The sequence below is a fragment of the Ochlerotatus camptorhynchus genome, unplaced genomic scaffold (assembly GCF_037179485.1).
Source record: "Ochlerotatus camptorhynchus isolate MF236.1 unplaced genomic scaffold, CSIRO-AGI_Acam_v1.1 ptg000055l, whole genome shotgun sequence".
Lineage (NCBI taxonomy): Eukaryota > Metazoa > Arthropoda > Insecta > Diptera > Culicidae > Ochlerotatus > Ochlerotatus camptorhynchus.
The window spans coordinates 1,053,604-1,079,546 of record NW_027040545.1 but is presented as its reverse complement, the minus strand read 5'-3'; the positions used below and the strand labels follow the sequence as shown (position 1 = coordinate 1,079,546).

Here is a 25,943-nt window from a genome sequence, read left to right as displayed (position 1 = left end):
TGTGAATACTACTGTAGCGACATATGTGTGAGGATAGATGTACCTCGTGAGCTAGTAGGGTAGTTGCGCATGTAATAGACGTTTGCACAAACATACCTCCCCCCCCCTCAAAACCAACGGTTTTCCATTGATGAAACGTATATTTATGAGATGAATATTACAAATATAACACGAAGATGAGCGACAAACACGATAACTGCACATGTATCCGGCCTTTTGGAGTGAGTATGTTCCCTGACCAGAACTGTCCTAGTCCAAGTCCAAGGTGAGTCAGGAACGTACATGCTCAGCTAGACGGTTACTTTGAAGGCCACACCATCATAGCTGAAAGTGGAGCGGAATCCTTGTAGCAGTGTATCGCGTTATTCACTTCACATATCCATTGGTTACATGGACTGGAAAACGTTGCCCGCAGGTGTCAAACGATTGGTCTCGGCACCAAATTATGTTGGACCAGCGGTTCGGGAAGTGGCCGGAATGGTTGTGATCTAAGCCCTATGTTTCACTGGACAACAGTCGCACTCACTATCAAACACAAACTAGCAGTCATTCAAAATAGCTTGTAGGGAAATCCGGAAGGAATCGGTTCAAGAAAACTCATGAGCTCTTCAAGCTATTTTAAGCTTTTATTCTGAGCCACTAATTAGTAGCAAAAAATCGTATCGAATAGTAGTGTTGGCAAAATCAGAAATCATTTGATATTTTTCCGCTCTCATGCGCTCGCAATATCACGCGTGATATTGGAACAAAATATCATGCTTGATATTGATTTTACAAGCTCCTTTGATATTGCGAGACTATTCACAACGTTCAAAAATCAAGCTGAGAGTTGTCTCGACACAAAAATGATTCCATTGCACATCGTTTTTTAGAATGAGAAAGCATAGTTTGTTATCTCTTTTTAATCTTCACCGAAGGCAGGCGCGAAGGGACTGCTGCAAACCGTTACGGATGGTTCGGTTGCATTCGGGTGTAAAGAAAAAATCATTAGACTCAATCTCACCACAGTTTGGTGAGATTTGCAGTTGGTGAGTTTTGTTAGCCTGATATTCCAGCGATATCACAGCCTTCAAAATCAACCACAGTTGTTTGCTTGTTGATTTTTGTCTACGAAAATCAAACGTGATCTTGGGCGTTGGTGAGATTTGATTTTTGATATTTTCCCAACATTGTCGAATAGTTTGAAAGACCGATGACTAATAATAATTTATTGCTAATGGAGTTGACTTGAAGCATAACAGCTGATGTTTCTTGCATGTGTGTGTGCGAACAGTGGACGAATCCTAAGGGATGGTTCACATTTGCCCTGTCATAACAATCTCTAGAGGTGGATTCTACAGCTTTAGCTACTACCGTTACACAACAGTCATTGAAATTCAAAAAGAAATAAAGTTTGATCATTTATACAACACCATAATCAGTGTGCTTTTAATCATGATTGAGCCGGCGCCGGTGGTGTAGTGGTAAGCGTGACTGCTTTCTGACACCTCAATGGGTCTGGATTCAATCCCAGTCGAGGTCGGTGGGATTTTTCTGAGGCATAAAAATCTCTGGTCACGTCTTTCTTCGGAAGGGAAGTAAAGCCGTTGGTCCCGGTCCATGTGTGTTGAATGGGTGCGATATCCTACGCAGGTGTGGATGCTGCCTTCCTGCACATTCGATTGCCGTCAATGGATGGCAATCGATGTCCGTCGGTGATTGGCACTAGATTGCGGAACAGAGACCGACGTTAAATAAAGGAAAGAAAAAAAAAATCATGATTGACTAATTTTTTACCGTTCCACCCTTTATACACCTGCAGGTATACGCTGATCTATTCCAAGCACGTGTTGTGTTATGTGGTATGAAGGCTCAATGACCTAGTGGCGACTGTTTTTGCCTACTGAGCAGAAGATCATGTGTTCAATCCCAGGCTCCTTCACATTACAGACCCACCAATGTCCGATGGCCTTTATTCTTAACATGAGATAAAACGCAGTAGAATTTGAGTGCACAAACTCGTGTGCAAAGCTGCAAAACAAATCGAGAGATTCTCATGCTCAAAACAAATACAATTGACACCGTCTACAACCCTAGAAAACGAACACTCAGTATACCAGTAGGGCTTTAACAAAAAGTTCTACCGCCTGAGCGGGAATCGAAGACTAAATTCGTTCCACACACACTCATACAAACTGCACAAACGTCAACTGCTAGCATTTTTAGTTAGATTTAAATGGAATAATGCAATATCAAGACTAATATCAACAAATAACGCCAAAATATAAAGCAAGGAACCAAAGTTCCACAAATCTCATCGATGACTATTGCGCTGTTGAATTTCGTAAGGCAACCCGAGCAGGAGAAAATAACTAATGAATACCTAATTCTGATCTGATACCAAAATTTGGTATTGACCAGCATGACATAAGAGGTAAAATACCAAATAATAATACCAAAAATTACATGCAGAATACTTTGTAAATACCAAAAATTGATATTTGGATACTGTTTGTTTTGGTATTGCATTATCATAATTTGGTATTGGAATGGTATTGTGCGAACATTTTTTTGGTATTATTTTTTGGTATTTTACTTCTTTTGTCAGGCTTATCCATACCAATATAAGGTATCGGGATATTCGTTCCTGTTCGGGAAAACTCATTGGCGAATGATCTCAAGCATGAGATAGGAGTATTTGAGATGTTTGCAACATTGGTTGCTTTGGGAGTCGTCTGAACTTCTCTGAAGTACACTGAACTTAGTCAAGCCAAGTTGGTCTACAACAATATGGAACATAGGAAGATAGAGGTGCTCGAGGAAGAGGTGATACATTTGGAAGGAAAAAACCATCAAGGATGAAGCACAGAAACCCGAGCAGGAGAAAATAACATACTAATATCAAATCCAGCATAACTGGCTACCTAAAAATGGTATTGAAGAGTCTTGCATCAGAGGTAAAATATCAAAAATAAAACCTCCAACATGTTCTACGAAAAACGAACTAATAAACAATTTAGTAATTATAATAAGTGACGGATAACAAACCTTTTTTATTCAATGCCATAATACCAAAATTTGTTAATTAACAGGTCTTTTAATACCAATTCAGTAACTCTTTCTCGAGCGGGAACGAATATCTCGATACCTTAAATCAGTGGCGTCGCCCTAACCTCAATCTACCTGTTCAACAACTCCTAAAACGTAAACAAACAAAACAATATTGGTTTCAATGAATACAAATCAGTGAAACTAGAAAACCCCATGTTTTTTGAAACTGAATTGAATGTAAACATGAGCCTAAATAGCGTTTTCAAAGATGTTGAACAGGTAAAAAGTGGGGTTACGCGACGCCACTGCCTTAAATTGGTATGGATGAGCCTGACATAAGAGGTAAAATACCTAAAAATAATACCATAAAGATGTTCCCACAATACCATTGCAATACCAAATTATGATAATGCAATACCTAAGAAATACGACACAGGTATTATTTTGGTATCCAAATATCAATTTTTGCTATTTACAAATTATGTTGCATGTAATTTTTTGGTATTATTCTTTGGTATTTTACCTCTTATGTCATACTAATCAATACCAAGTTTTGGTATCAGGTCAGAATTAGGTATTCATTAGTTATTTTTTCCTGCTCAGATTTAGGTGTTATTGTATCAAAACTAAAGAATCACATTTTGTTATTTTGGTATTTATTTGATATTTTACAAAAAATTTCGATAACTAATAGCAAAACCAGAATATGATATCATACCTAATTCAGATATTCATATGTTATGGGTTAGTTAGCGGATTTTGCTTGGGAAGGGCAGCCATTTGTTTTGAAGTACTGAAATGTGTATGTGAATGTGAATATTAATAAGTGTTACGCATAAATTTTAAAACTATGTAAGCTACACAAATCATGGAAAAATAGTAGATTTCCCGGTACAATGGGCAGTGTTCTGGTTAAAGCTACACGCAAAACAAAAACCGTTCCTTAATTCGTGAAGAAAAAATCATGATTCCGTGAACCGTGAACTGATTTTATTCCCGTAAACGTTATCACTTAACTCGGAATTTCAAGAATGTAATAACAAATCCATGAACATAGTTCAAACCTATTCAGTGAACCATGAACCCCTAAGCGTGATTTCGTTCCTGCTATCGTGAATTTGGATCACGAGCAGAGCTGCTGTTGTCATTTTCGATCGTTTTTTATGACCAGTTGTTTGGCAGGCAAGGTGTCCCGGGGCAAGGTTCGAGTTCACTTATTTCAGCTAGATATGAACTATTCCGGCGGTGGCAGCAGCGAGCGGTGGCATTAGAATTGGTAAACCAAAGAGTGCTGAATTCACCAATCAATATATTTTATACGCCGAATGATCGTCTAGTTTACGGGCACTGGTACAGCAGCAATTTCGTCTAGCTTCACTCCGAAGTGAAGTGGAGCCGACTCCAGTGCAGGTGTTTTGGGCGCTAACTGCTTTGAAGAGTTGTCTGGATTTTTTTCTCCCGGGACTGACTTTGTCCTACGCTTCTTCTTCTTCGTCTGTATCGATGACTACCTTGGCAGGTTCTGATCTTTCGTCGTCGTATTTTAGCTGCAGATTTTTCGGTGGTGCTAACGGTAGATCTTGGTAAACTACCGGCAGAGGTGCACCGATTATTTCATGGTCAAAACATTGACAATATTATTATTGTTTACATTTTGAAGCTCATGAACCATGCTCCCGTTTTCGGCTCCAGTTCTGATGGAGGAGGCTTTTTGGATAGCGAAAGATAAAGTGTTTATTGTGTTGTACCTTTTGACTATAGTTTTAAGATGTATTGTATAGTGACCAAGAATCCTCGGCTCTGTTAAGTTAATTCGGTTGAGCCTTATCAAATAAATTAATGAACTCCAACAGGTTCACGATAGCAAGCACAACTCATGAACTTAAATCACGTTAACCAGAACTGAAAATCGTGATTTTCAAAACAGAGTTCACGTTTCTATGACTTATATTACCATTGCTGGTGCATGGTGCTCCGTAACGCGGGCGTTACGATTATTTTGTGAAACAATGTTCACGATTCCATGATTTTTATTCATGGTGTATATTCGTAAACGAAAAATTGACTTGTTCCGAAATTCGTGAACGGATTTTTTTTCCCGTGTAATTACTGAGGACCTTTATCCGGAATGCCATAGATTATTTCACGTGACAGTGTTTGTCGTCCAAGCTGAAGCTGCAGATCTCGGTTACGTCTAGCTTCAAAGATGGTTTTCACCGAGACATCACTTCAGCTTGGAAAAAGCTCTAATCGTTTTGTACGAAATAATAAAAGCAAAACATCGACGAGAGCTTCTTGCAATTTATAGTAATGTCTCAAGACCACCATTTTTGAAATTTTCGTTTACTCACTAGGGCAGCTAAGGTGTGTGAACCTTTATAATCCTCATCGTATAACTTGAATCTAACCATAAAACCACAAATAAAGTCCAATATTTCATCAATTATCAACTACTAAAACTCAATGCTTCATAATTTCTAGGATCAAAATCACCACCACACTGCATTCAGTTGCTTTACTCCACACCTCAAGGTCAGCACCGTCAATATTTGATACACTACCCCAAAAAACAATCCCCCAAACCCCAGTCCAATTCAGCAGTGCTGAACTTACCTTCTTCAACATATCCTCTAGTGATTCCATATCGAGATTGCAGTGCAGATTGTTGTTCAGCATCGGATTGGAGCAGTAGAACTGCTTGGAGTGTAGCAACTGCAGCTGTTGCTGCTTCTTGTCGTTGTCGACGGACACAGGATGATGATGATGATGATGTTGTTGTTGTTGTTGCTGTTGCAGACGCTGATGCTGCACTACCGAGACCTGTGTCGAACTCGATGTGGTCCTCGTCGTCGTCGTCGTAGTCGTTGATATTTGAAAATGCTGATGCTGATGCTGGTACCGCTTTCGACCGGGAACCGGCGTACTGCGGGCGGAATTGTACAGGTGATCTACTAGCAGCGAGTGGCCTCCTTTCGGTGGTGGCGTCTCCAGCAGAAGCAGAATCGTCGACAGGTCCATTATAGTGGCAATAATAACAATCTTTGTATCGATATGCGATGGCGAGCAAGCGTTGGCAAAACTAAAACACTCGAAGCGAAGCAATTGGCAAGCACGGCAAACACTGAGTTATACATTAAATCCCGATTTGCGGGCAGGGCGGGAGTAGATCAACTAAGGTCGGTCTCGCTGCTTGGCACAAATGGGCAAGCGACAAGCCTTATGTGTGTATCTTTTATTACACTTTAAAATTGAGCTAAAATCACTTCTTCACTGCGATACATATCTTCAATTGTAAAATCTTCGTCTTCTTAATTCACTTTGCGCTTTGCCAGCACGACTTTTTCCCAGAACTTTTCACGAAATGACGCCTTAATTGGAACTTAATTTTCCACACACCACTGACTGGATTTTCACTTTTGCTATTCCTCGATCGCAGCAACCGGATTTTCTTTTTCCCGTAATTTTCACCACATACAGAAGAAGCACGCAGCAAACTTGGGCCAAACGAGGTAGGCGGCGAAAGCAAGGTAGGTAGGTACAGTGCAAAGGAATTCGCAGGGAAGCGCAAGGGTTGTGAGTGATGCAATCTGTCCTCTGGGGTCCTTGTGCGGGGGGGAAAAGCCAACAAAGCGAACGTAAAAAGCGCTAAGCGGAAAAGCGACACACGCACAGATTGTTCTTCTTCCTATCTTCGTCCTCCCGAATCTCGATCGACTAGCGAGAGTCCTGGGAATTCCCTGTCCAGGCTCCGGACACAAAAACACAAACGCTATTCTCGAAGCGCAAATTTGTGGAACTGCTATCTTCTCAAAACTCCCCACTGGGGACAACGGACAACACACGGCAACCCATCCGGCACGGTCGACGGCTAACCCATAACTGTGTTGTAGTCAGTTCGAGACGACAGGATCTACTGGGCTTCAGCTTGGATTTGCTGGCAGGATAAAATCCGTACGTAAAAGGATATTTGCTCTTGGGTTCTCCCACGCGCCACCGAGTGTGAGTCTGGCCGCTCTCTCTCTCACACACACTCATCGGTGGGTGAATTTCCCCGGGGTGGAAATGGACCGGAGCAAACATAAACAAAGCGATTTTCGCTCCTCCGTGGAACTGCGTCGGGTGAGAGAACGGGAGAGTAAGCTAGGATAACATTATCCTGCACAGGAATGTTTGAGCGAATAGATGATGGGAGGGAAATTTTGGTGCTGGTGCTGGTTTGCCTAGATGAGATGGGAAAAAGGGAAATTTTGCTATTGCGGTGTGAACGCAGCAAGCGATGGCTCATTCGGTGTTTGACAGGCGAAGTTGGCTGGTCTGGTCCTTTTTTGCAAGGCTGGCATGTGAATTGTTTACAAACTCGCTTATCGGTAGACGTGAATTGTTCAGTAATTCAATCAGAAACTTCATTAGCAATTGTTTATTAATGTCTTGATAAAATACTCTATAAACGTGTTCTATCATTTTAAAAGCAACCATAAAACCTTTAGGTTTTAAATGAGAGCAAAAAGCATATATTGTTGCTTTTTAGGCTTCTAAAAGTGTATCATAAAATCCCCAATTACTCTGTTTTCAAGTTGAACTTAAAAGATGGATACTCATAGCGAATAAAAGCAAAATTTAGCGGCTCCGGTGGTGTAGTGGTATGCGTAGTTACCTCTCACCCCAGCAGGCCTGGGTTCAATCCCAGTCGGCGCCGCCGGGATGTTCTGTGGCATAACATCTCTGATAACGCCTTCCTTCGAAAGGGAAGTAAAGCCGTTGGTCCCCGGTTCATGAGTTGATGGGTCGATAGGTAGGGTCCAAGTGTGGGAGCTGCCTTCCTGGCGTCGGTAGCATTGGTGCTCAGCACGGAAAACAAGATCGACGGAAAACAAATCAAGGAATATTTGCTCAACAAATAGAATCAAAAACGCTATGACCCCACCTTTTTAGAATTCATTATAACGGAAACGGATTCTGGATCCATACACATAATTCCAGTCAGAAAATCAGAAAAACTGAAATATTGAGCAAAACACATATGCAGATTTGTTTAAAATCCAGGCTTGAAAGCTCCCACAGAATGTATGATCTTTTGAAAGTAAAGATATGAAGAACTCCTGAAAAGTATACTCATCGTAAAATGGAATATAATAAACTATGTTAACAACTCACTTTTGGATGTACGTTCAGAAGTTAAAACAATCCGCTTACCTGTAAAAGAAAAATAAGACAATTATATTACTTTCTATGAATAATCTAGCTGATCTGCAATGAGATATAATTGCTTATAATCATTATAGTAATTGCTATAAACTAATTTTTTATTTTGATCAACGGAAAAAAGTGATTTTTTTTTCTACAAACCATAGGGAATCAACAGCTCGTAAATTGTTTAAAAAATCCAAGTTTCACAAAAGCAGCGATAATGTCATAAAAAAATCAATCCATCCGATTTGCCTTTCTCTGAAAACATCACCGAAATCTCAAACGGCTGTTGCTTCCCAAAAAAAGACTAACCTTTCTTCGATGTGCACAGATTTTCCATCCGCTAGAGTCTTTTCAATCTTTTGAATCCCATGTTTATATTTTTCTTTTTTATGACACATTCACTCCACCTCCGCCACAGCCTACTACGCATAGCACGCTCACTTCTTGGGAACTTACTGGCCATAAAGAACATAAAATTCAAATTCTTCATTAGCCTGCTGCGTGTACTCCCAACCATCCATCCATCCATCCATCCATCCGTCATCGACAGACGATGAATGAAGAATGGGCCTCCACTCTGGCACATGCTGCTGACTGGTCGCTATCAGGTCCAGGAAGTGTCCGGATCCGTCTATAAAACAGGACTTTTTATCGCCTCGGCACTGGAATTGGGTCACTTTCACAGCTCACTTGGGACACCATGTGCGTGTCGAAAGCGCTCCCGCTTAATCATCGCAGCGAGGTGGATTCCCGTTTCCCGCCATTATAAACCTACCCTTCCCGTCAACGGGAGGGGGGCAGGGATTGTGGAGTTGATGATCTTAATCTCGGAATTTATTTACACTGGGTCATATAATTTAAAGCTTGCTATGCTTTGCTTGAATTGTTTGGAGTTTGTGCCACATTGTGTCAGTTTTTCCCTTCGGTGTTTTTGTATTCATTCGGGAAAATTACTCCAACTGTTGGAGACACGAGACTTATGGTTGCACTGGAAATATCAATAAATTTCGAATAACCCCAACGAATGGAGTAGGGGGGGACCATAAAGAGCTCTATTTATTGGAGAGATTTTGTCGTTTTTTACGGGCGTAAAATTGTTTGATAAATCTGGGTCACACTAGGGGTGCTGGATTCGGAAAGTTTTGACTTTCGTCAGGTGCGATCATTCCATTAATTAATTTCTAACGAGTTTGCTCCAGACGTTCTAATTTGGATCTCAATCCCATTTCCATTAGCTATCGTTCCATCAAATCAAGATTTTCCCCACCGAAGGTATCGGTGCTTGAAAGACGAGCATCTGCCAGCTAGAAATAATATCGTGACTGGGGGTGGGTGCCTGGCCTGTTTGGAGCACCATTCTTCATCGAACGTGCCAAGCTAATTTCGCTAATTTTCACCGCTTTTCACGAGTGCGCGACAACTTTGCCGACGACGACGGTGACGGCGGTTGGTGACAAAGGAGCAGCATTCGAATCAAAGCAAGCCACCGAGCGAGGTTGAACAAACTCGATATTGAACTTGCCTTGGCATGGCACGCTTGATGTGTCCCGTCGTTCGTTCGGTCGTTGATTCTGCGGTTTGTGCCGTTCTAGTACTACACCGAAACAGTTTCTGGTATGTTTTGAAAACAGGTGCCGTGACATGGCGGGTGCAAACTCTGAAATGAAAAGCTCGCGACACAGCCTGCTGCCGCCTAAGTTTCGAATCAACGGCGGCGAATGATTTGCATCGATATAATTTCATTAACATCCTGAGCAAAGCCTGCGCTGATGGAGAGAGGTCTTTTGTATGCACACACAGCAGCTAGCACCACTTTCATCGAAGTGAAGTGTTTGAAGAGTTCCGGAGGGCTTTGCAACTCTGCAAGGCAAGGCAAATGCAACAGCAACGAGGCAAGCGTGATTGCACAGGCTCTGCGGTTGTTCTGATCATAAGAGCGGAACGTTAACAATATTTCCTGTTAGCAAATTAATGGAATGCAACCGGCGTCGGTCGTTCGAGGTGCCATATTTCACAGCGATTGAAATTTCAGCGTATTCATAGCACTTTTGAGATAGATATCTTTTTTTTTAAATATGTGTACTACATCCCGAAACCATGCCATTCTATAGCTTCTCTCAATAGTAAAAGAACGGATAAATTTTATATTTCTTTAATTTTGAGCATATTTTTATAAAGAAATTCTGAGTAGTGTTCCAGGTAATTCTGAAGAAATTTGGAAAGGAATTCGAAGGAGAATTTCAAGAGTTTCCTAAGAGATCCTCCTCAAGTGCGCGATTTCAAACGAATTCAAAAATCTATTAATTTTCATATTTTTTTAAATTGGCCTAAAATTTTCAGTAACGTTTCTCATGACCAAAAACGCTATTTTGCATCTTCAGAAGGGCGGCACAATATCAGCTTTAATCAACCAAATCGATGCGACAAAGAGACTGCAGGCTTTCTTTTTCTGTTAAAGTCGAACAGCTTCGCCGCATTCTAGAACCTTAGTCGGTGTGCACAAACAAATGTTCAATCGCTTGTCTCTCTTTCTACCATCGCTCCATCACTCTATCAAGCTTCGGTGAAACGGACGAGCAAAAGAGCGCTCGACTTTGATAGTTTTGTCTTTCATGAAACACATCAGAGTGTTCACTCGGCTGCGCTTCAACTGAATTAACTCTACAGAGCCGAGTATTCTTGTTTACTATACAAAACATCTTGAAACTATAGTCAAAAAGGTACAACACAATAAACACTTTAGCTTCCGCTATCTAATAAGCCTCCTCCATCAGAACGGGATACGCTTCCAGTGGGTTCATTGTATGGCAATATCGCCAACGAGGGGCAGAGCGCTTGGCGCTTAATACATAGGTGACACACAAGGTAGAAGTGTTAGTTTGTTTACTAAAATGAACTATGCTCATTTTGTTATGGCAAGTTTTGCTATAAGAAATGCTCATCGTGTTTATTAGCAAAATTCACATCAAAGATCGATTAATTGCGTAGGAAATCAGTTTGGCACGACATTTGTGACCAGCATACACCTTCCGGACGTATGAAAAAGGTTAAAAACTGTGCAAATGCGTCCGCGAACTTTTCGTGAACATTAACGGCAAAGAACTTACCCACACTGGGAGACCGTGAGCTCCTGCCTACCTGTCATAAAACCATCTCGGGCAGAGCAAAGATGTGATGGGGCAGAGCGCTTCCATTACAGCAATGGACGCAAAACGTGGTCATCACTCACACACTCATCACTAAACGGTTGCTTTCCAAAGTCGACATCGACCTTAAGAACTGCAGACGAAGAACAATGAGAAGGACCACACAATGGTTGCTGCCGAGTAAACAGACGATCGCGTGACACACATCGAGAGTGGCCTGCTTCTGTCGACAGCCGAGTGAACATTGATAACGTAACAAGGTTTCGTTTAACTAGAAAATCGACGTTACTTACATTGAAAGCGATGAGCAAAGCAACGACGAAAAGATCCATCTAAGCGTGTTTCTTTTTCATTTTCGTGTCTTGCTGATAGTAAAGCTAGGCGTAATGCCAAATGAGGCGTTGAACACGTTGTATGAGAGAAACAAAACTCTAGTTCATTTTAGAGCTTCAAAAATATAGAGCCCTGATCTTCAGATTACCATTTTAAATCGAGCCTTAATTTTGAAAAGCGCCTATAGAAAAACGGTAAGCTTATCTTCATAAAATTGTTACTCGCTTAATGTCTGGGCAATCGGTTTAGTAATATTGTAGGGAACATCTGGAACTAATAAAAAAAATTGTACCCTAAAAAATATATAATTATATATATTTTTATTACAAATAAAACCTTAAACATTGTTTTTCTCAAAAACAGATTTTTTGTATTTTTTTTTGTGACTCGCAATAAGTGAAATAAACAGGTTTAATATGTCAAACACATTCTTTGCAACCTTTTCTTGTATCTTACCTATTCAAAATATGATCATAGCATCTAATTATTTCATAATAAAAAAAAAAAAACATTGTTTTAGCTGAAATGAGTATTTGCAACCTTGATTGAAAGCCATAACAAGGTTTCGTTTAACTAGAAATTCGACGTTACTTACATTGAAACCGATAAGCAAAGCAACGACGAAAAGATTCTCAGCTATTCATATTCCATCTAAGCGTGCTTCTTTATCATTTTCGTTTTTTGCTGATAGTCTAGCTAGGCGTTATGGCAAATGAAGCGTTGAACACGTTGTATGAGAGATACAAAACTCGAGTTCATTTTAGAGCATAAATGTAGAGCCCTGGTCTTCAGATCACCATTTTAAATCGAGCCTTATTTTTGAAAAGAGCCTATAGAAAAAACGGTAAGCTTATCTTCAGAAAATTGTTACTCGCTAAATGTTTGTGCAATCGGTTTGATACCTTTGGTAATGTTGTAGGGAACATCTGAAACTATTGAAAACAATTGCACTCTTAAAAATATTTCACTATATTTTTTTAACTTAAAATAAAACCTAAAAAATTGTTTTTCTCAAAAACAGATTTTTTTAATTATTTTTTATTAACACACATAAGTAAAAATAAATAGCTGTCAATTATTGGTTTTGTTATCATTGTCGTAAAAAGTGAAACGTTTCTCTCTTTGCGTTATGCTGACAACGAGTAAAATTTCAGCTGAAATTGAGCAGATTCCTAAGTAAATTTGTTTTGAAAATTAAAACTATGGCCATTCACAATGATGGGGGGACCTTCGATCATTAATTTGCTATCTCAGAATTATCTCTTTAGTGATGCATTTATGGGCATTCGAATGGTGCATTAGTAAAATGCATGCCCGTTCCGCATGGCTTTGGCACCTGGCCATAACGGAGGGATTTAAGTTGTGACGCTCGGCAAGTTGGCATAGCACTCGCTGACCATTTGAATGTCACTGGCCAATCCGACACTGTTGTTATCATTCTCTGGAAGGGGTCGGTCGATTCTAAGAATTGTTAAAGCATACAGAGGATCACTATCCGGTGGTTTCATGTTCTGACAACATCTAAAATGGAAATATATTCTTTTGGATTGTAGTCCTTCAATCTTTAATTTTCATTTTCATAAACATTAGATCCTGCTACGCCTTCCGTTGGATCGTGATGTAGATACCGAATCTTTCTTCTTTTTGAATCCTTGAATTTTCAGAAGCTTTCAAATGACGGTAATTCACTCAACGGAGGTGGAAGCCGCCATTTCCTAAGTATCGATCCGGGTTTCGATCCTCTACTTGATCCACCTTGACAAATTTTTCGGTTTGGAGTTGGAAAACCACCGGTTTGCTGTGATTAGGATACAAATTGCCGTGAAATTTTGTAGAGCAAACCAAAAACAACAACGAGTACCGTGTTATGATTATTCGTTTAGATGACATTAGGTCATACACACACAGTCACTGTTAATGAGCAGTCTCACCAACCGGTCAACACTCGTGTTCATTTCAGTTACCATGGGAGCCACCTTTGATTGTCAGAGGCGCTGTTCAGGGTTGCTTCCACTCACTTGCTGTAAAAACATATTTTTCGGAATTATGAAATCATTAGATGATATAATGATATGCTGTACTTGTAAGTAACGAGAAGAGGGTTTAAAGTATGTGTTTGACTCATAAAACCTGTCAATTTTGCTTTCAGAGCGTCACAATAAGCGATCTTATGATTCGTGAGCGTTCACTCAAAGTGAGCACTCACGAGTCGTAAAATTGCTGATTGTGACGCACTGAAAGCAATATTGACAGATTTTATGTGTCAAACACATACTTCACGTCCTCATCTTGTAACTTACAAGTACTAATTATCACTATACCATCTCATGATTTCAAAATTCTGAAAAACATTTTTTTTATAGCAAGTGAGTGGAAGTAACCCTGGCGCTGTTATCAGTGACGTTTGACATTTGTATGGGAGAAGGGGACAGTTGCCAGTATTCTTGATTTGTAGTCTTCGCTATAAGTCAAGATAGAAAAGTGATGGACATGTTGGGTATATTGTCGGAACTGGAGAACCGTGAAATACATTCAAAACTGGTCAAAAACTATCAATATTTAAAAAAAAACTTCGTTCAAACCGCTGCATCTCAAACACGGTGTCCTAGCAAAATTTTATGTAATTTCATTTTAAAGTCAAAAAAGTAACTGAATAAAATTTTGGATATCTTTCCAAAAATATGAGTTTTTTTTCACAAATCATAATTTTTTGTCCATCGTTACGGGAATGTCAAGGAGTTTCCGGAAAAGTTTGGCAGGACATTTTAAGCATATTCACATAAGCACATAAACTCTGAGTAGTCTTCCAGAAGATTTGCAAGAAATTTCCAATATAATTCTAAGGAGAGTTTCTAGTGAATTCCATGAAAATTCCAAGAGATCCTATCTATGGCACTTCGAGAAGAATTTCATGGACAATCTGAGAATGATTCTCAGGGAATTCTGAGGTGATATCCAAAGAAATTTTGGTATAATACTATTATATATTCTAAATGGCATACCAAAAGATTTCCAAGGCATATTCTAAGCAAATTGTTAATGTTTTCTGCAGGCAATTCCTTAAGTGTTATACACAAGACTGTTATGCAGAAAATTTCTAGAGAATACCGGATAAAAATATGCGATTGTTAAGGAGAATCCTGTAGTAAATAATTTTTAAGACATTTCGGAATAATCCTAAGAAAATTCTTTCTTAAATTTGCATAGATCTAATGAGATGAGCTTCAAATTTCAAACATTGAAAAGTTCCAACAAAAATTCACGGATTCTAAGACCTCAATTAAGAACAAATATCGACATGCTGGTTTTAGAAAGCTGTTCAAAATAATCCGACTAAACATGCCAGAAAAGTGTAAATATAAGAAACGTAAGATCTTAAATTTGGAAAAATCCTCAATGAACGCATATTCAAAATACCAGAAATGGAAAAATTTTCAAGATTCTGTGACGTGAAAAGTTTTCAACGTTAAAAAAACAGTAAGAGGTTGTATCCAAGACACGACCATAGATTTGACGTAGGATTACGAAAGGTAGTATAGCAAAAGTATAGTAAATATTAAATTGATTTCGTACAATTGTAGAAATTTGAATAGATTGAACTGCCCATCAATTTTGGTATTCGAAAATGAAATCTGCATACCGGACGGTACTTACCTTTATGCTTTTAGATGCAAATTTTTAGCCCCTCCTACTAAGAGAATTCGGCACGATTAGATTTTGGCATAATTCTCTTAATAGGAGGGGCTTCAAATTTGCATCAAAAGGCATAAAGATAGGTACCGTCTAGCATGCTATCACGGTATCATGGAAAAGCTTCGTTTTATGATGACGTAATTACGCATTTCCTTGCACAAAACGCACGGAATTTTGGGCTTGTTCCATAAATGAGAAATATGCGAAAATTGATTGTAGGAATCTAAGATGGGATACCTCGACAAATGTTCAAATAATACTCTTTAAAAAATTTAAGGTGGTCCTGAGAAGGGCCGTTTTGTTGTGATGGTTGAGTAATGCTGAGCTGGGTGTTTAACACTGATGAGGCTGTCGAGCTGTATGTTGTTTGAAGCGAGGGTGACACGCTTGGCATAGATGACCGACCCCTCAGCCGAGACCAATTCAGGCCTTACATTAATTTGATAACGGCACAAAAGCATTTGTAAACAAACTTTCTAAGGCCTTTTACACGCAAACCAAAGTATGCTCGCGCAAACCAACAACATCATCGGATAGGGGCAACTATCACCTTTCCGAAAGTGGTATTGGTTTGCGTGGGCGTACTTTGGTTCGCGTGTAAAGGGCCTTAGAAAGTTTGTTTACAAATGCTTTTGTGCCGTTATCAAATGTTATGCCTGAATTTTCGAAATGCGGTCGATTTTGGTTTTTTTTTTGTAAATCCTGTGGAGAGCTATCTAGCCCTGACGTATGTAATTTCAAGTAGGTCCTAAGTAACATTGACAGATTCTCTTCGTCCACTTTCTCTTTGCATCCCCACGGCCATGTAAAGATATACCCAGGTATTTTCAGCACACAGATCGATAAAAGAAGCTTTTATCTAGCATCTTATACGACAAACACATCAAGAAACGGTTCTATGCTCAAGTTATTAAAGAGAAAGAGAAAGTCGACGAAGAGAATCGATCAATGTTACTTAGGACCTAATGCAATGTTCAGCTGGATTTGTGAAAGTAAAACAAATCCTAGCTAGCTCTGCATGATGATTTTGTTTGATTGTATTATTTTGTAAAGCCGCCGGGAAATACCAGCTGGTGATTTGTTTTTTTTTATGATATCTCCTTACTAGAAAACAGGCAAAAACTCACAAACAGGCTTCTTTTCATGGTATACAGTGTGGTAATTAAGTAATCAATTAATCTCAATTAATTATCTCTACATCTGCCACTAACCATTCATAAATTTCGGTAACATACAAGAAATTCTATAATCCATATTAAATTTCCTATGTAAGCGTCGATCGAAACAAACTTTTTGACGTCACTACAAGGGTGATTGAGTAAACGAATGAAACTAATCGTGCGAAGCGGAATGAACATCGAGTGAAAACGAATTGCACTAATACGTTCAGGCCTACAATTCCACACCTTCTATAGACCAGGTTGAGCTTTGATAATTAGCTTCTTGCGGGAACTGACATCCGATTGATGACCTTTACAAATGTCCAAAACATACTCTTTAACAAATTTGTGGTGGTCCTGAAAAGGACCGTTTAGTCGTGATGGTTGAGTAATGCTGAGCTATTAGGGTGTTCAACAAGGATGAGGCTGGCGAGCTGTTAATTGTTTGGAGCAAGGTTGACGCGCTAGGCATTGATGACCCACAGCTACTCACGAGGAAACTGATATCGATCGCGACGCGGCTTCTTCTTCCCTTCTATGGATGCTCGCTGCTTTCAGGCTGCCTTTCGTGGTGTACTGGAGAACAATGTAAACGCCACACGCCGAAACTGCTGCTACTGATGCTGCTGCTGCGGACACCGTCGACCGGGCACTACCACACACGGTGATTAAATGAGCACCTTCTAGTGAGATAGGATCGAATTCGATTTTTAAATCTGTGTTAGGGAATGCACTGTTTGCAGGTAATCGGTGATAATTTTCATCACCATTGCAAAAGTTGGACGCTTGGCATAGATGACCCACAGCTACTCACGAGGAAACTGATTTCGATCCAGCGGCTTCTTCCTCCTTCTATGGGTGCTCATGTGGGCTCTGCAGCTCACAGGCAGAGCAGCCCGTGATGTACTGGAGAACAATGTAAACGCCACACGCTACGCTGAAAGCAATGCTGTTGCTGATGCTGCTGCTGCTGACGTTGACGACCGGACACCACCACACACGGTGATTGAATGAGCACCGTTCAGTGAGACAGGATCGAATTCGATTTTTAAATCTGTGTTAGGGAATGCGCTGTTTACAGGTAATCGGTGATAATTTTGATCACCATTGCAACAGTTGGACATTTGTGTATTTTTCAATAGTGACCTATTGAAAATTAATAAAGTGTTCAATTTAGCAGATTGGTAGATAAATTCCCAATTATTTGGCTTGTTTAGAATTAAAATTCATCTGCTATTGACAGAGGTATATGCGGTCAAAACCTGACCTATTTTCGTCCCGCGGTCGATTTTGGTTTTTTTGAAATTGCACCCCCAATATGTTGCCGAAAGACGTAATCCTACGTCAAAATTGTTAAAAATATTCAAAATAACAGACTCTGAGGCATTGCAATTTATTTATAGATCTCAGACTTATTCATCGGTTTCATGTACCATGGATTTACTGAACTTATCTAAAATTATTGTAATTTTCTTGAAATTCGCTGATTTTTTTTAGAAGTTCGCAGAATTTTCCTGAAGTTCGCTGCTTTTCTCAGAAGATATCAGAATATTCCTAAAGTTTGCTGATCTTTTTCAAGTTCTCAGAATGTTCCAGAAGTTTGCTGATTTTCTTTGAAGTTCTCAACATTTCGTGAAGTTTGTTGATTTTCTCTGAAGTTCTAATAATTTTACTGAAATTTGCTAATCCTTTCTAAAGTTTTCAGAATATTACTTAAGTTCGCTGATTTTCTCAGAAGTTCTCAGAATTTCCTAGAAGCTTGTTGATCTTATTTGGGGTACTCATATTTTTCCTGAAAACTGAATTTTACCACCAGCTGCGAATCTCAACAAACTATGTTGAGATTGAGTTCAATGATTTTTGTTTTACATCCGAACGCAACCGAAACTTCCATAACGGCTGGCAGCAGTCACTTCGTGTCTGCCATCGGTGAACAGTAAAAAGAGATAGCATAGTATACTTTCTCTTTCTAAGAATACGATGTGCAACGGAATAATTTTTGTGTCGAGTCAACTCTCAGCTTGATTTTTGCACGTTGTGAATAGTCTCGCAATATCAAAGGAGCTTGTAAAATCAATATCATGCATGATATTTTGTTCCAATATCACCCGTGCTATTGAGAGCGTATGAAAGCGGAAAAATATCATTTGATTGATGATTTTGCCAACACTGAGCACAGCTAAAAAAACATAGAAATATAACCTGAATAATGATGCTTACTCAAAATTGATAAAAATACAGATGGGACTAACCTGCGGCTAACGACAGTAAAGTTTTCCAATTTTTCTAGAAGTTATCGGATCTTGTCTGAAGTTCTTAAAATTTTCCTGTATGCACGCAAGTTTCCACTTATTCTGTAGGAAAACTATGCAAATGTTGTTCCACATCCTCTAGTACCTTAATACGCGAAAACTATCTCATTTTCCACGACCTACCTAGATTCCGTTATCTAGCAAGCTCTGTTTGTTGCTTTCAACCAAAGAAGAATAAGAAGCGACTATGTATGTAATTGTTTTTATCCCGTCATTTTTCATCTTGGCCTACTGTTTCGTCGGTCGTTGGGCGACACCGTCAGTCTGCCATCATCTGCCTGCACACCCCCTCCCCCCTCCCCCACATTTGTGAATTATGACGGGCGATAAAAATTGAAGAAAGCTCAGAAAGCCAGAAGCACTCTCGAGGATCAGCTCCGGAAGTACCCAGTGTGTGTCCTTTCAGAGGTCGGGATTTGGCTGCACCCCCAGCCAAGCGATGAGCGGTGTATTTATGGGAACCCTTAATAGCCTACCGGAGCGATTTATAGCCGGCATGCATGTTTGTTTGTATGTGTGTGTGCGTGTGTTACTAAGGGTCTTTTTGTCTGTCTCGAAAATCGGCAGAAAATGAGATATTCCTGGTTTTTGCCACACTCACACGCACATACATACGGTAAACAAAAACTCCGCAATCCGAATGATAAATTGCACTAGACGAGAAAATTTGTTGCGTAATTGTGCAAATGGAATGGATGTCTTGTTCAGCCATCTGTGGCTTTCGGAAGAGGAAGGCAACGCGAAACCAAGCCTTCGAGCTCCAGGCAATTCTACCGACTGAACGCATCGATTTGGACTTCGGAAAAAGGCAATGGAAGCATCATCTACATTTGATATGGTTTGGAGCGTTTTTTTTTCTCTGCATTTGAAAACAACCAGAGGAAAAAGGGAAAATATGAACAAGGATTCTTTTTTTTCCTCGTGAAATTGGCTCAACAAGCCCTTCTTTTTTCGTTCTATCTGATCCTTCGTTGTCCAAGTTAACCCAATTTTATTTTCGTCCTTCTACGACCCGCACAAATAATCAAGTAACAAGAAAAATGAAAGGATAATAATGTCTGATCCGATGACGGCGGCACGTGAAAGCAAAATCGAAGGATGTTATTCATTTCTTTGGCAGTCAATATGTTTGCTCGGTGGTTGACAGACGGTCTATTTTCATCCATCCAAGTAGGAGGCGATTATCAGCTCGGAAGTGGGGTCGCCAGCTTTGATGTGAATGGATGAAAAAAATAGTCGAATTTTCCGACCAGCTTCCCAAGTTTGGGAAGGAAGCACATTTGCGCATTCCGGATAAATCAAGTTGTCAATTCCACTTCCGATTTACTCGGACTGCTAGAACCCAAATATTGGAAGGAATAAACGAACGATTTGAAATGGTTCTGTGTCAGAAAAGGCAGCCTGTTGAAGCACTGAACTGAACGAGGACACTGGCTGAAAAAGCTTTGGTGAGCATGCACCCCTCTTCCAGCCGAGATTATATTCCCAAAACCGCAATTCTACATACCCCGGCCCGGAAGGGACACCGACATACAGCAGTCCCGTTTTGATTAACTGCGTGCTGAGGGACAGATATTTCATCACCGTTTGTTTGCAATCCGTTCGAGAATAAGCAAAAAACATAAAACACGAGAAATCGCAATAAAACTAAGCAGGCTCTGGAACAGCGAAGGAGACGACCGCATTCCTCCCAGGCAACGACGGGCGCTATCGGACAATGAAAGATATTGGATTTTTTCTTCATTCGTTTTTTACCGCTTCGCCTCCTTTGATTGCTAGAACAATATTGTCACATATTCAACGATTGTTGCTTTCACTGCTCGCCTTCGATTGTACCGGTTTGGTACGATATGTATCTCCGGAGGGATTTATTTTTGCAAATTATGCAAAACAAGAGCATCCTTCCTAGGACTTAGAGCCGAAATAAGACTTTTGGGTCTTGGTTATTGTTCTTGAACGAGGCATCGAATGTTCGGCGTTTAAGTTCGGATAATTCTTCCTCGTCCCCTGTGTGTTATTCAAACAAATGAATGTAACATAAAGGGCTCATTTCACATTCAAACACTTCGGGTGTGGATAGTTTTCAAAGAAAGCTTCTGCATTTCAGTTCCAGCAATCGCCTCTCTTCCAACCCTTTTCAACGCTTTCATTCAGTGACGGTGTTTCATTGAAAGTAGAGTAGCGAACCGACTTCAAGGAGCACTTGACATGGATAGAAAATTGAAAAACTGAAAGAAGTGAGGGGAAACCGACTACATACCTGAATGTATGCAACCAGCATGAGTCAAAGTGAATCCAAGCCAGGAAGTAATGGATGTCCTAAATCTGCGCTCCTGTAACCTGATTTCGTGCAGTCAGTGGAAACTTTAAAGAACTGGCTTCCATGTAAAAAGAATATTGGAGAAAAGTCTCACCAACCAGCGGAAACTGAGGGGGAAGGAAGTGGAAAGAACTAGCCGAACCGCTTGAATATATTACACCTCTTTATGAAGCACTTCATTTTTTCGCCTTCGTTCCACCGTTCTTCGTCGAGCAACGGCTGGATGACGACGACGAAGAAAGAAGCTTTCAGTCCCGTAATCATCTTCCTCAACCTAGATACATTCCGGGTGACATTTATGGGAATGTTCATTGAAATGTTCAAAAAATATGTCAGCATTGAAGCTGTACCAGAGAAATATATTTTACATGTTTACAGTCAAGATTCCTATAGTACGGTTAATAGGGACCGCACTATAGGAACCGGCATTAACGAATACATGTAGCATATGGGATTAGAGCTAATTGGGGACAAACTCTTATTGTAGGGTAATTTGGAGAGATAACTTCCTGGTGTCTTCTGAAAAGTTATTAAACAGAATATTTGCCACCTTTTTGGAACATTTAGCATCCGGAACGTCAAGAGCCTGATCCTCCGGAAGACCCGGAACATCCGTAAAAGTGGTCAATTCATGAAACTAATCCTAGAGCTCCGCGGTTTTTTTCGAAACCGCTCATAGACGTCTTATCAGAATAAATTCGAAATTGTGACTGGAATATGGATACTGGAGACCACGGGATGGTCCAACGGAAGATCCGGAACATCCGTAAAAGTGGTCAATTCATGAATCTGGTCCTAGAGCTCAGCAGGTTTTTCGAAATCCCTCCTAGACGTCTTATCAGAATGAATTCGAAATTGTGAGTGAAATATGGATACTGGAGACCACGGGATGGTCCACCGGAAGATCCGGAACATCCGTAAAAGTGGTAAATTCATGAATCTGGTCCTAGAGCTCAGCAGATTTTTCAAAATCACTCCTAGACGTCTTATCAGAATGAATTCGAAATTGTGAGTGGAATATGGACCCAGGGGACCACGGGATAGTCCACCGGAAGATCTGGAACATCCGTAAAAGTGGTCAATTCATGCATCTGATCCTAGAGCTCAGCGGATTTTTCGAAATCACTCTTAGACATGTTATCAGAATGAATTTGAAATTTTGAGTGGAATATGGACACTGGATACCACGGGATGGTCCACTGGAAGATCCGGAACATCCGTTAAAGTGGTCAATTCATGAATCTGATCCTAGAGCTCAGCAGATTTTTCGAAACCTCTCATTGACGACTATTTAGAATGAATTTGGAGTTGTGACTGTAATATGAACCCTGGGGACCACGTTATGGTCCTCCGGCAGATTAGGAACATCCTTAAAAGTGGTAAATCCATGAAACTGATCCTAGAGCTCCGCGGTTTTTTCGAAATCTCTTAAAGACGTCCTATTAGAATGTTATGAGTTGTGACCGGAATATTAATCGTAGAAAACACGGATTGGTTCACCGGAAGATCCGGAACATCCGTAAAAGTGTTCAATTCATGAAACTGATCCAATTTTTTTCAAAACAGCTTATTGACGTCTTATCATTATGAATTGGGAGTTGTGTTCGGAAAATTGACCATAGGGACCACGGAATGGCCTTCCAAAGGATCCGGATCATCCGTTAAAATGGTTCATTCATAAAACTGATCCTAGAGCTTTTTCGATTTTTAGAAACCCCTCATAGATGTCGTATCAGTACAAAATGGGAGTTGTGACCGGAAAAAGAACCCTTGGTTCCACGAGATGGTCTACCAGGAAGATCCGGAATTGCCGTAAAAGTGTTTAATTCATGAAAGTGAGCCTAGAGCTCCACATTTTTTTTATCAAAACTACGCATTGGCGTCTAATTAATTCATTTGTAGTCATTGCCAGAAAATTAACCCTGGGGACCAGCGGACCCTCCGAAAGATCCGAAACATCCGTAAAAGTTAACAATTCGTGAAACTGATCCTAGGGCTCGGTGTTTTTTTATTCGAAAACACTCATAGACGTCTTATAAATATGAATTCGTAGGTGTGATCGGAAAATAGACCCTTGAGACCATGGAATCATAGACGTCTCATCAGAATAAATTTGGAGTTGTTACTGGAAAAAGGGGTCCATGGGATGGTGTTCCGGAATATCCAGCACGTCCGTTAAAATGTTTTATTCATGGAACTGATCTCAGCACTGTGTGGTTTTCTTAGAACCGCTCATTGGTATGATTTTTCTATATATTTTCATGGATGATTTCTAGGTGGTATTTAAGCATTTTAGTAGCATCTAGGCACTTTTAACTGATTTTTTGAAGATTATTCTTTGAACTTCTTGGACTTCTTTCTTTTGACTTCTTGTAGATTTTTCTTTGGAGTTACAAGTTAACGAGAGACTATCTTTTATGTTGTTATAGTTGTCATACGTTTTATTTATCACATCAAAATGTTATTTAAAAAATCATTTAAAAGTATCGTCTTATTGAGTTCTTATTCATATTTATTTATTTAGCACATCCTCCAGAGATAGATAAGCCATGTATCTATTCTTCATGTTATGATGATTGTGAATTCGTTGGAGTCGTTAATGATCTGATTAGAATGAAAATTATCTTATAAAATTGTAAAAAATATTCTATGTTGATACAATGATAGTATTTATTACCTTCGTATTTTTTAAGCATATTTTACAACCATGGATTTTTTGCAAATGTAATTTTTTTTATAAACAAGTTCTGTGTATCCTAGAGTCAATTAATTAGTAATATGTGTAACAGAAATTATTGCTTTTGCAACATATTTTTTTTTTGTCTTGTGACCGAACATCAGTTTTTTTGTTTTGATAATACTCGATTAGGTAGAGAAAACAAGCAGAAAACTCAAACAATTTAGTTGAATAAATATGAAACTTTAAATTAATACATAATCAGAAACATCACAAACAATAAGAAGACAACATTGAATTTGTGATGGCCACATCAGAGTTACATTTAATAAGTGAGTGTTTGAGTGTCTTTTAAAACAAATGAAAAACATAAAAAAAATTCACATATTTGTAAAACATGTTACACAAACTATACAAAAACTCCATAGCATATCAAAGGTTATTCCGTAAGCTACAAAATAGAACTAATGTTTCCAATTGGTAAATAGTGCAGAAGGTAAATTTAATCATTATATTCTTCTTTCAAAGTTACCTACATTTTACGGTACCTTCTTTTAGTGTCCACGTTACCAATTTTGTCGATTTTTTAAACCAATTGTACACGCTAGAAACGAGATTCTAAATTATTGCACATATTTTTTGATTTTTGAATAACAAAATACAAGATCGCACTATACACATGGCCACAATCTTTACAATCACAAGGGATCGGATGTAAAGTTTATCAATCATCTACTTAGAAAGGTGAAGGGAACCCATATTGATAACCATCTAAATATTGAAGAGACCATTGGATTGTGCACTTTTTGGAGAATTTGATATTTTTTTTAGCAATTGAAATAGTAAACATGTTTAACAGATTGTACTATGGTATACTTTACGTCCATTTTCTGGTCACAACTCTGAATTAAGGGTTTCGAAAAAAAAAACCGCAGAGCTCTAGGACATTTTCAAGCATTGACCACTTTTACGGATGTTCAGGATCTTCCAAAGGACCATCCCGTAGTCTCCAGAGTCCATATTCCAAACACAACTCCGATTTCATTCTGATACGATGTTTATGACTGGTTTCAAATACACCACGGAGTTCTAGGATCGGTTTCATGAATCGATCACTTTTCGGATGTTCCGGATCTTTTAGTAAACCATCCCGTGACCCCCAGCATCCATTTTCTGGTCACAACTCCTAATTCATATTGATAAGGCGTCTATGAGTGGTTTCGAAAAAACCGTGGAGCTCTAGGATCGATTTCAATTATGGACCAGTCTATGAGTGGGTTCGAATTAAGCGCGGAGCTCTAGAATCTGTTTCGTGAATTGACCACTTTTACGGATGTTTCGGATCTTCCGGAAGACCATAGCATAGTCCCCAGAGTCCATATTCCATTCAAAACTCTGAATTAATTCTGATAAGACGCCTATAAGTGGTTTCGACAAAACCACGGAGTTCTAGGATCGGTTTCATGAATTGACAACTTTAACAGATGTTCCGGATCTTCCAGTGAACCATCCCGTGGTCCCCAGTATCCATATTCAGGTCACAACTCCGAATTCATTCTGATGAGATGTCTATAAGTTGTTTCGAAAAAACCGCGGAGTTCTGGGATCAATTTCATGAATTGATCACTTTTACGGATGTTCCGAATCTTCCGGTTAACCATCCCATGGTCCACAGAGGCCATATTCAGGTCACAACGCCGAATGCATTCTGATAAGATGTCTATAAGTTGTTTCGCAAAAACCGAGAAGTTCTAGGATTAGTTTCATGAATTGACCACTTTTACGGATGTTCCGCATCTTTTAGTGAACCATCCCGTAGTCCCTAGCGTCCATTTTCTGGTCACAAATCTTAATTCATTGTAATAAGACGTCTATGAGTGCTTTCAAAAAACCGCGGAGCTCTAGAATCTGTTTCATGAATTGACCACTTTTACGGATGTTCCGAATCTTTCCGAGGACCATCATGTAGTCCTCAGAGTCTGTATTCTGGTTACAACTTCAAATTCATTCTGATAAGACGTCTACGAGAGGTTTCGAAAAAATCACGGAGCTCTAGGATCAGTTGCATGAATTGACCACTTT

General features: G+C 39.5%; 1 protein-coding gene across 10 annotated transcripts in view; it reads right to left on the bottom strand.

Moving 5' to 3' along the window:
- Positions 1–25,943, bottom strand: part of LOC135717368 (uncharacterized protein CG43867) — a 546,523-nt gene that overhangs the window by 284,275 nt on the left and 236,305 nt on the right. The window contains exon 1 of one of the 10 annotated variants that reach the window (XM_065239421.1): positions 5,644–6,928. The exons of the other annotated variants lie outside the window; for them this stretch is intronic. Coding sequence (XP_065095493.1) covers positions 5,644–6,048 — 405 coding nt within the window. The 5' untranslated portion in view covers positions 6,049–6,928. Of the gene's footprint in view, positions 1–5,643; positions 6,929–25,943 lie in introns of those variants that run through there. 10 annotated transcript variants of the gene reach the window in all.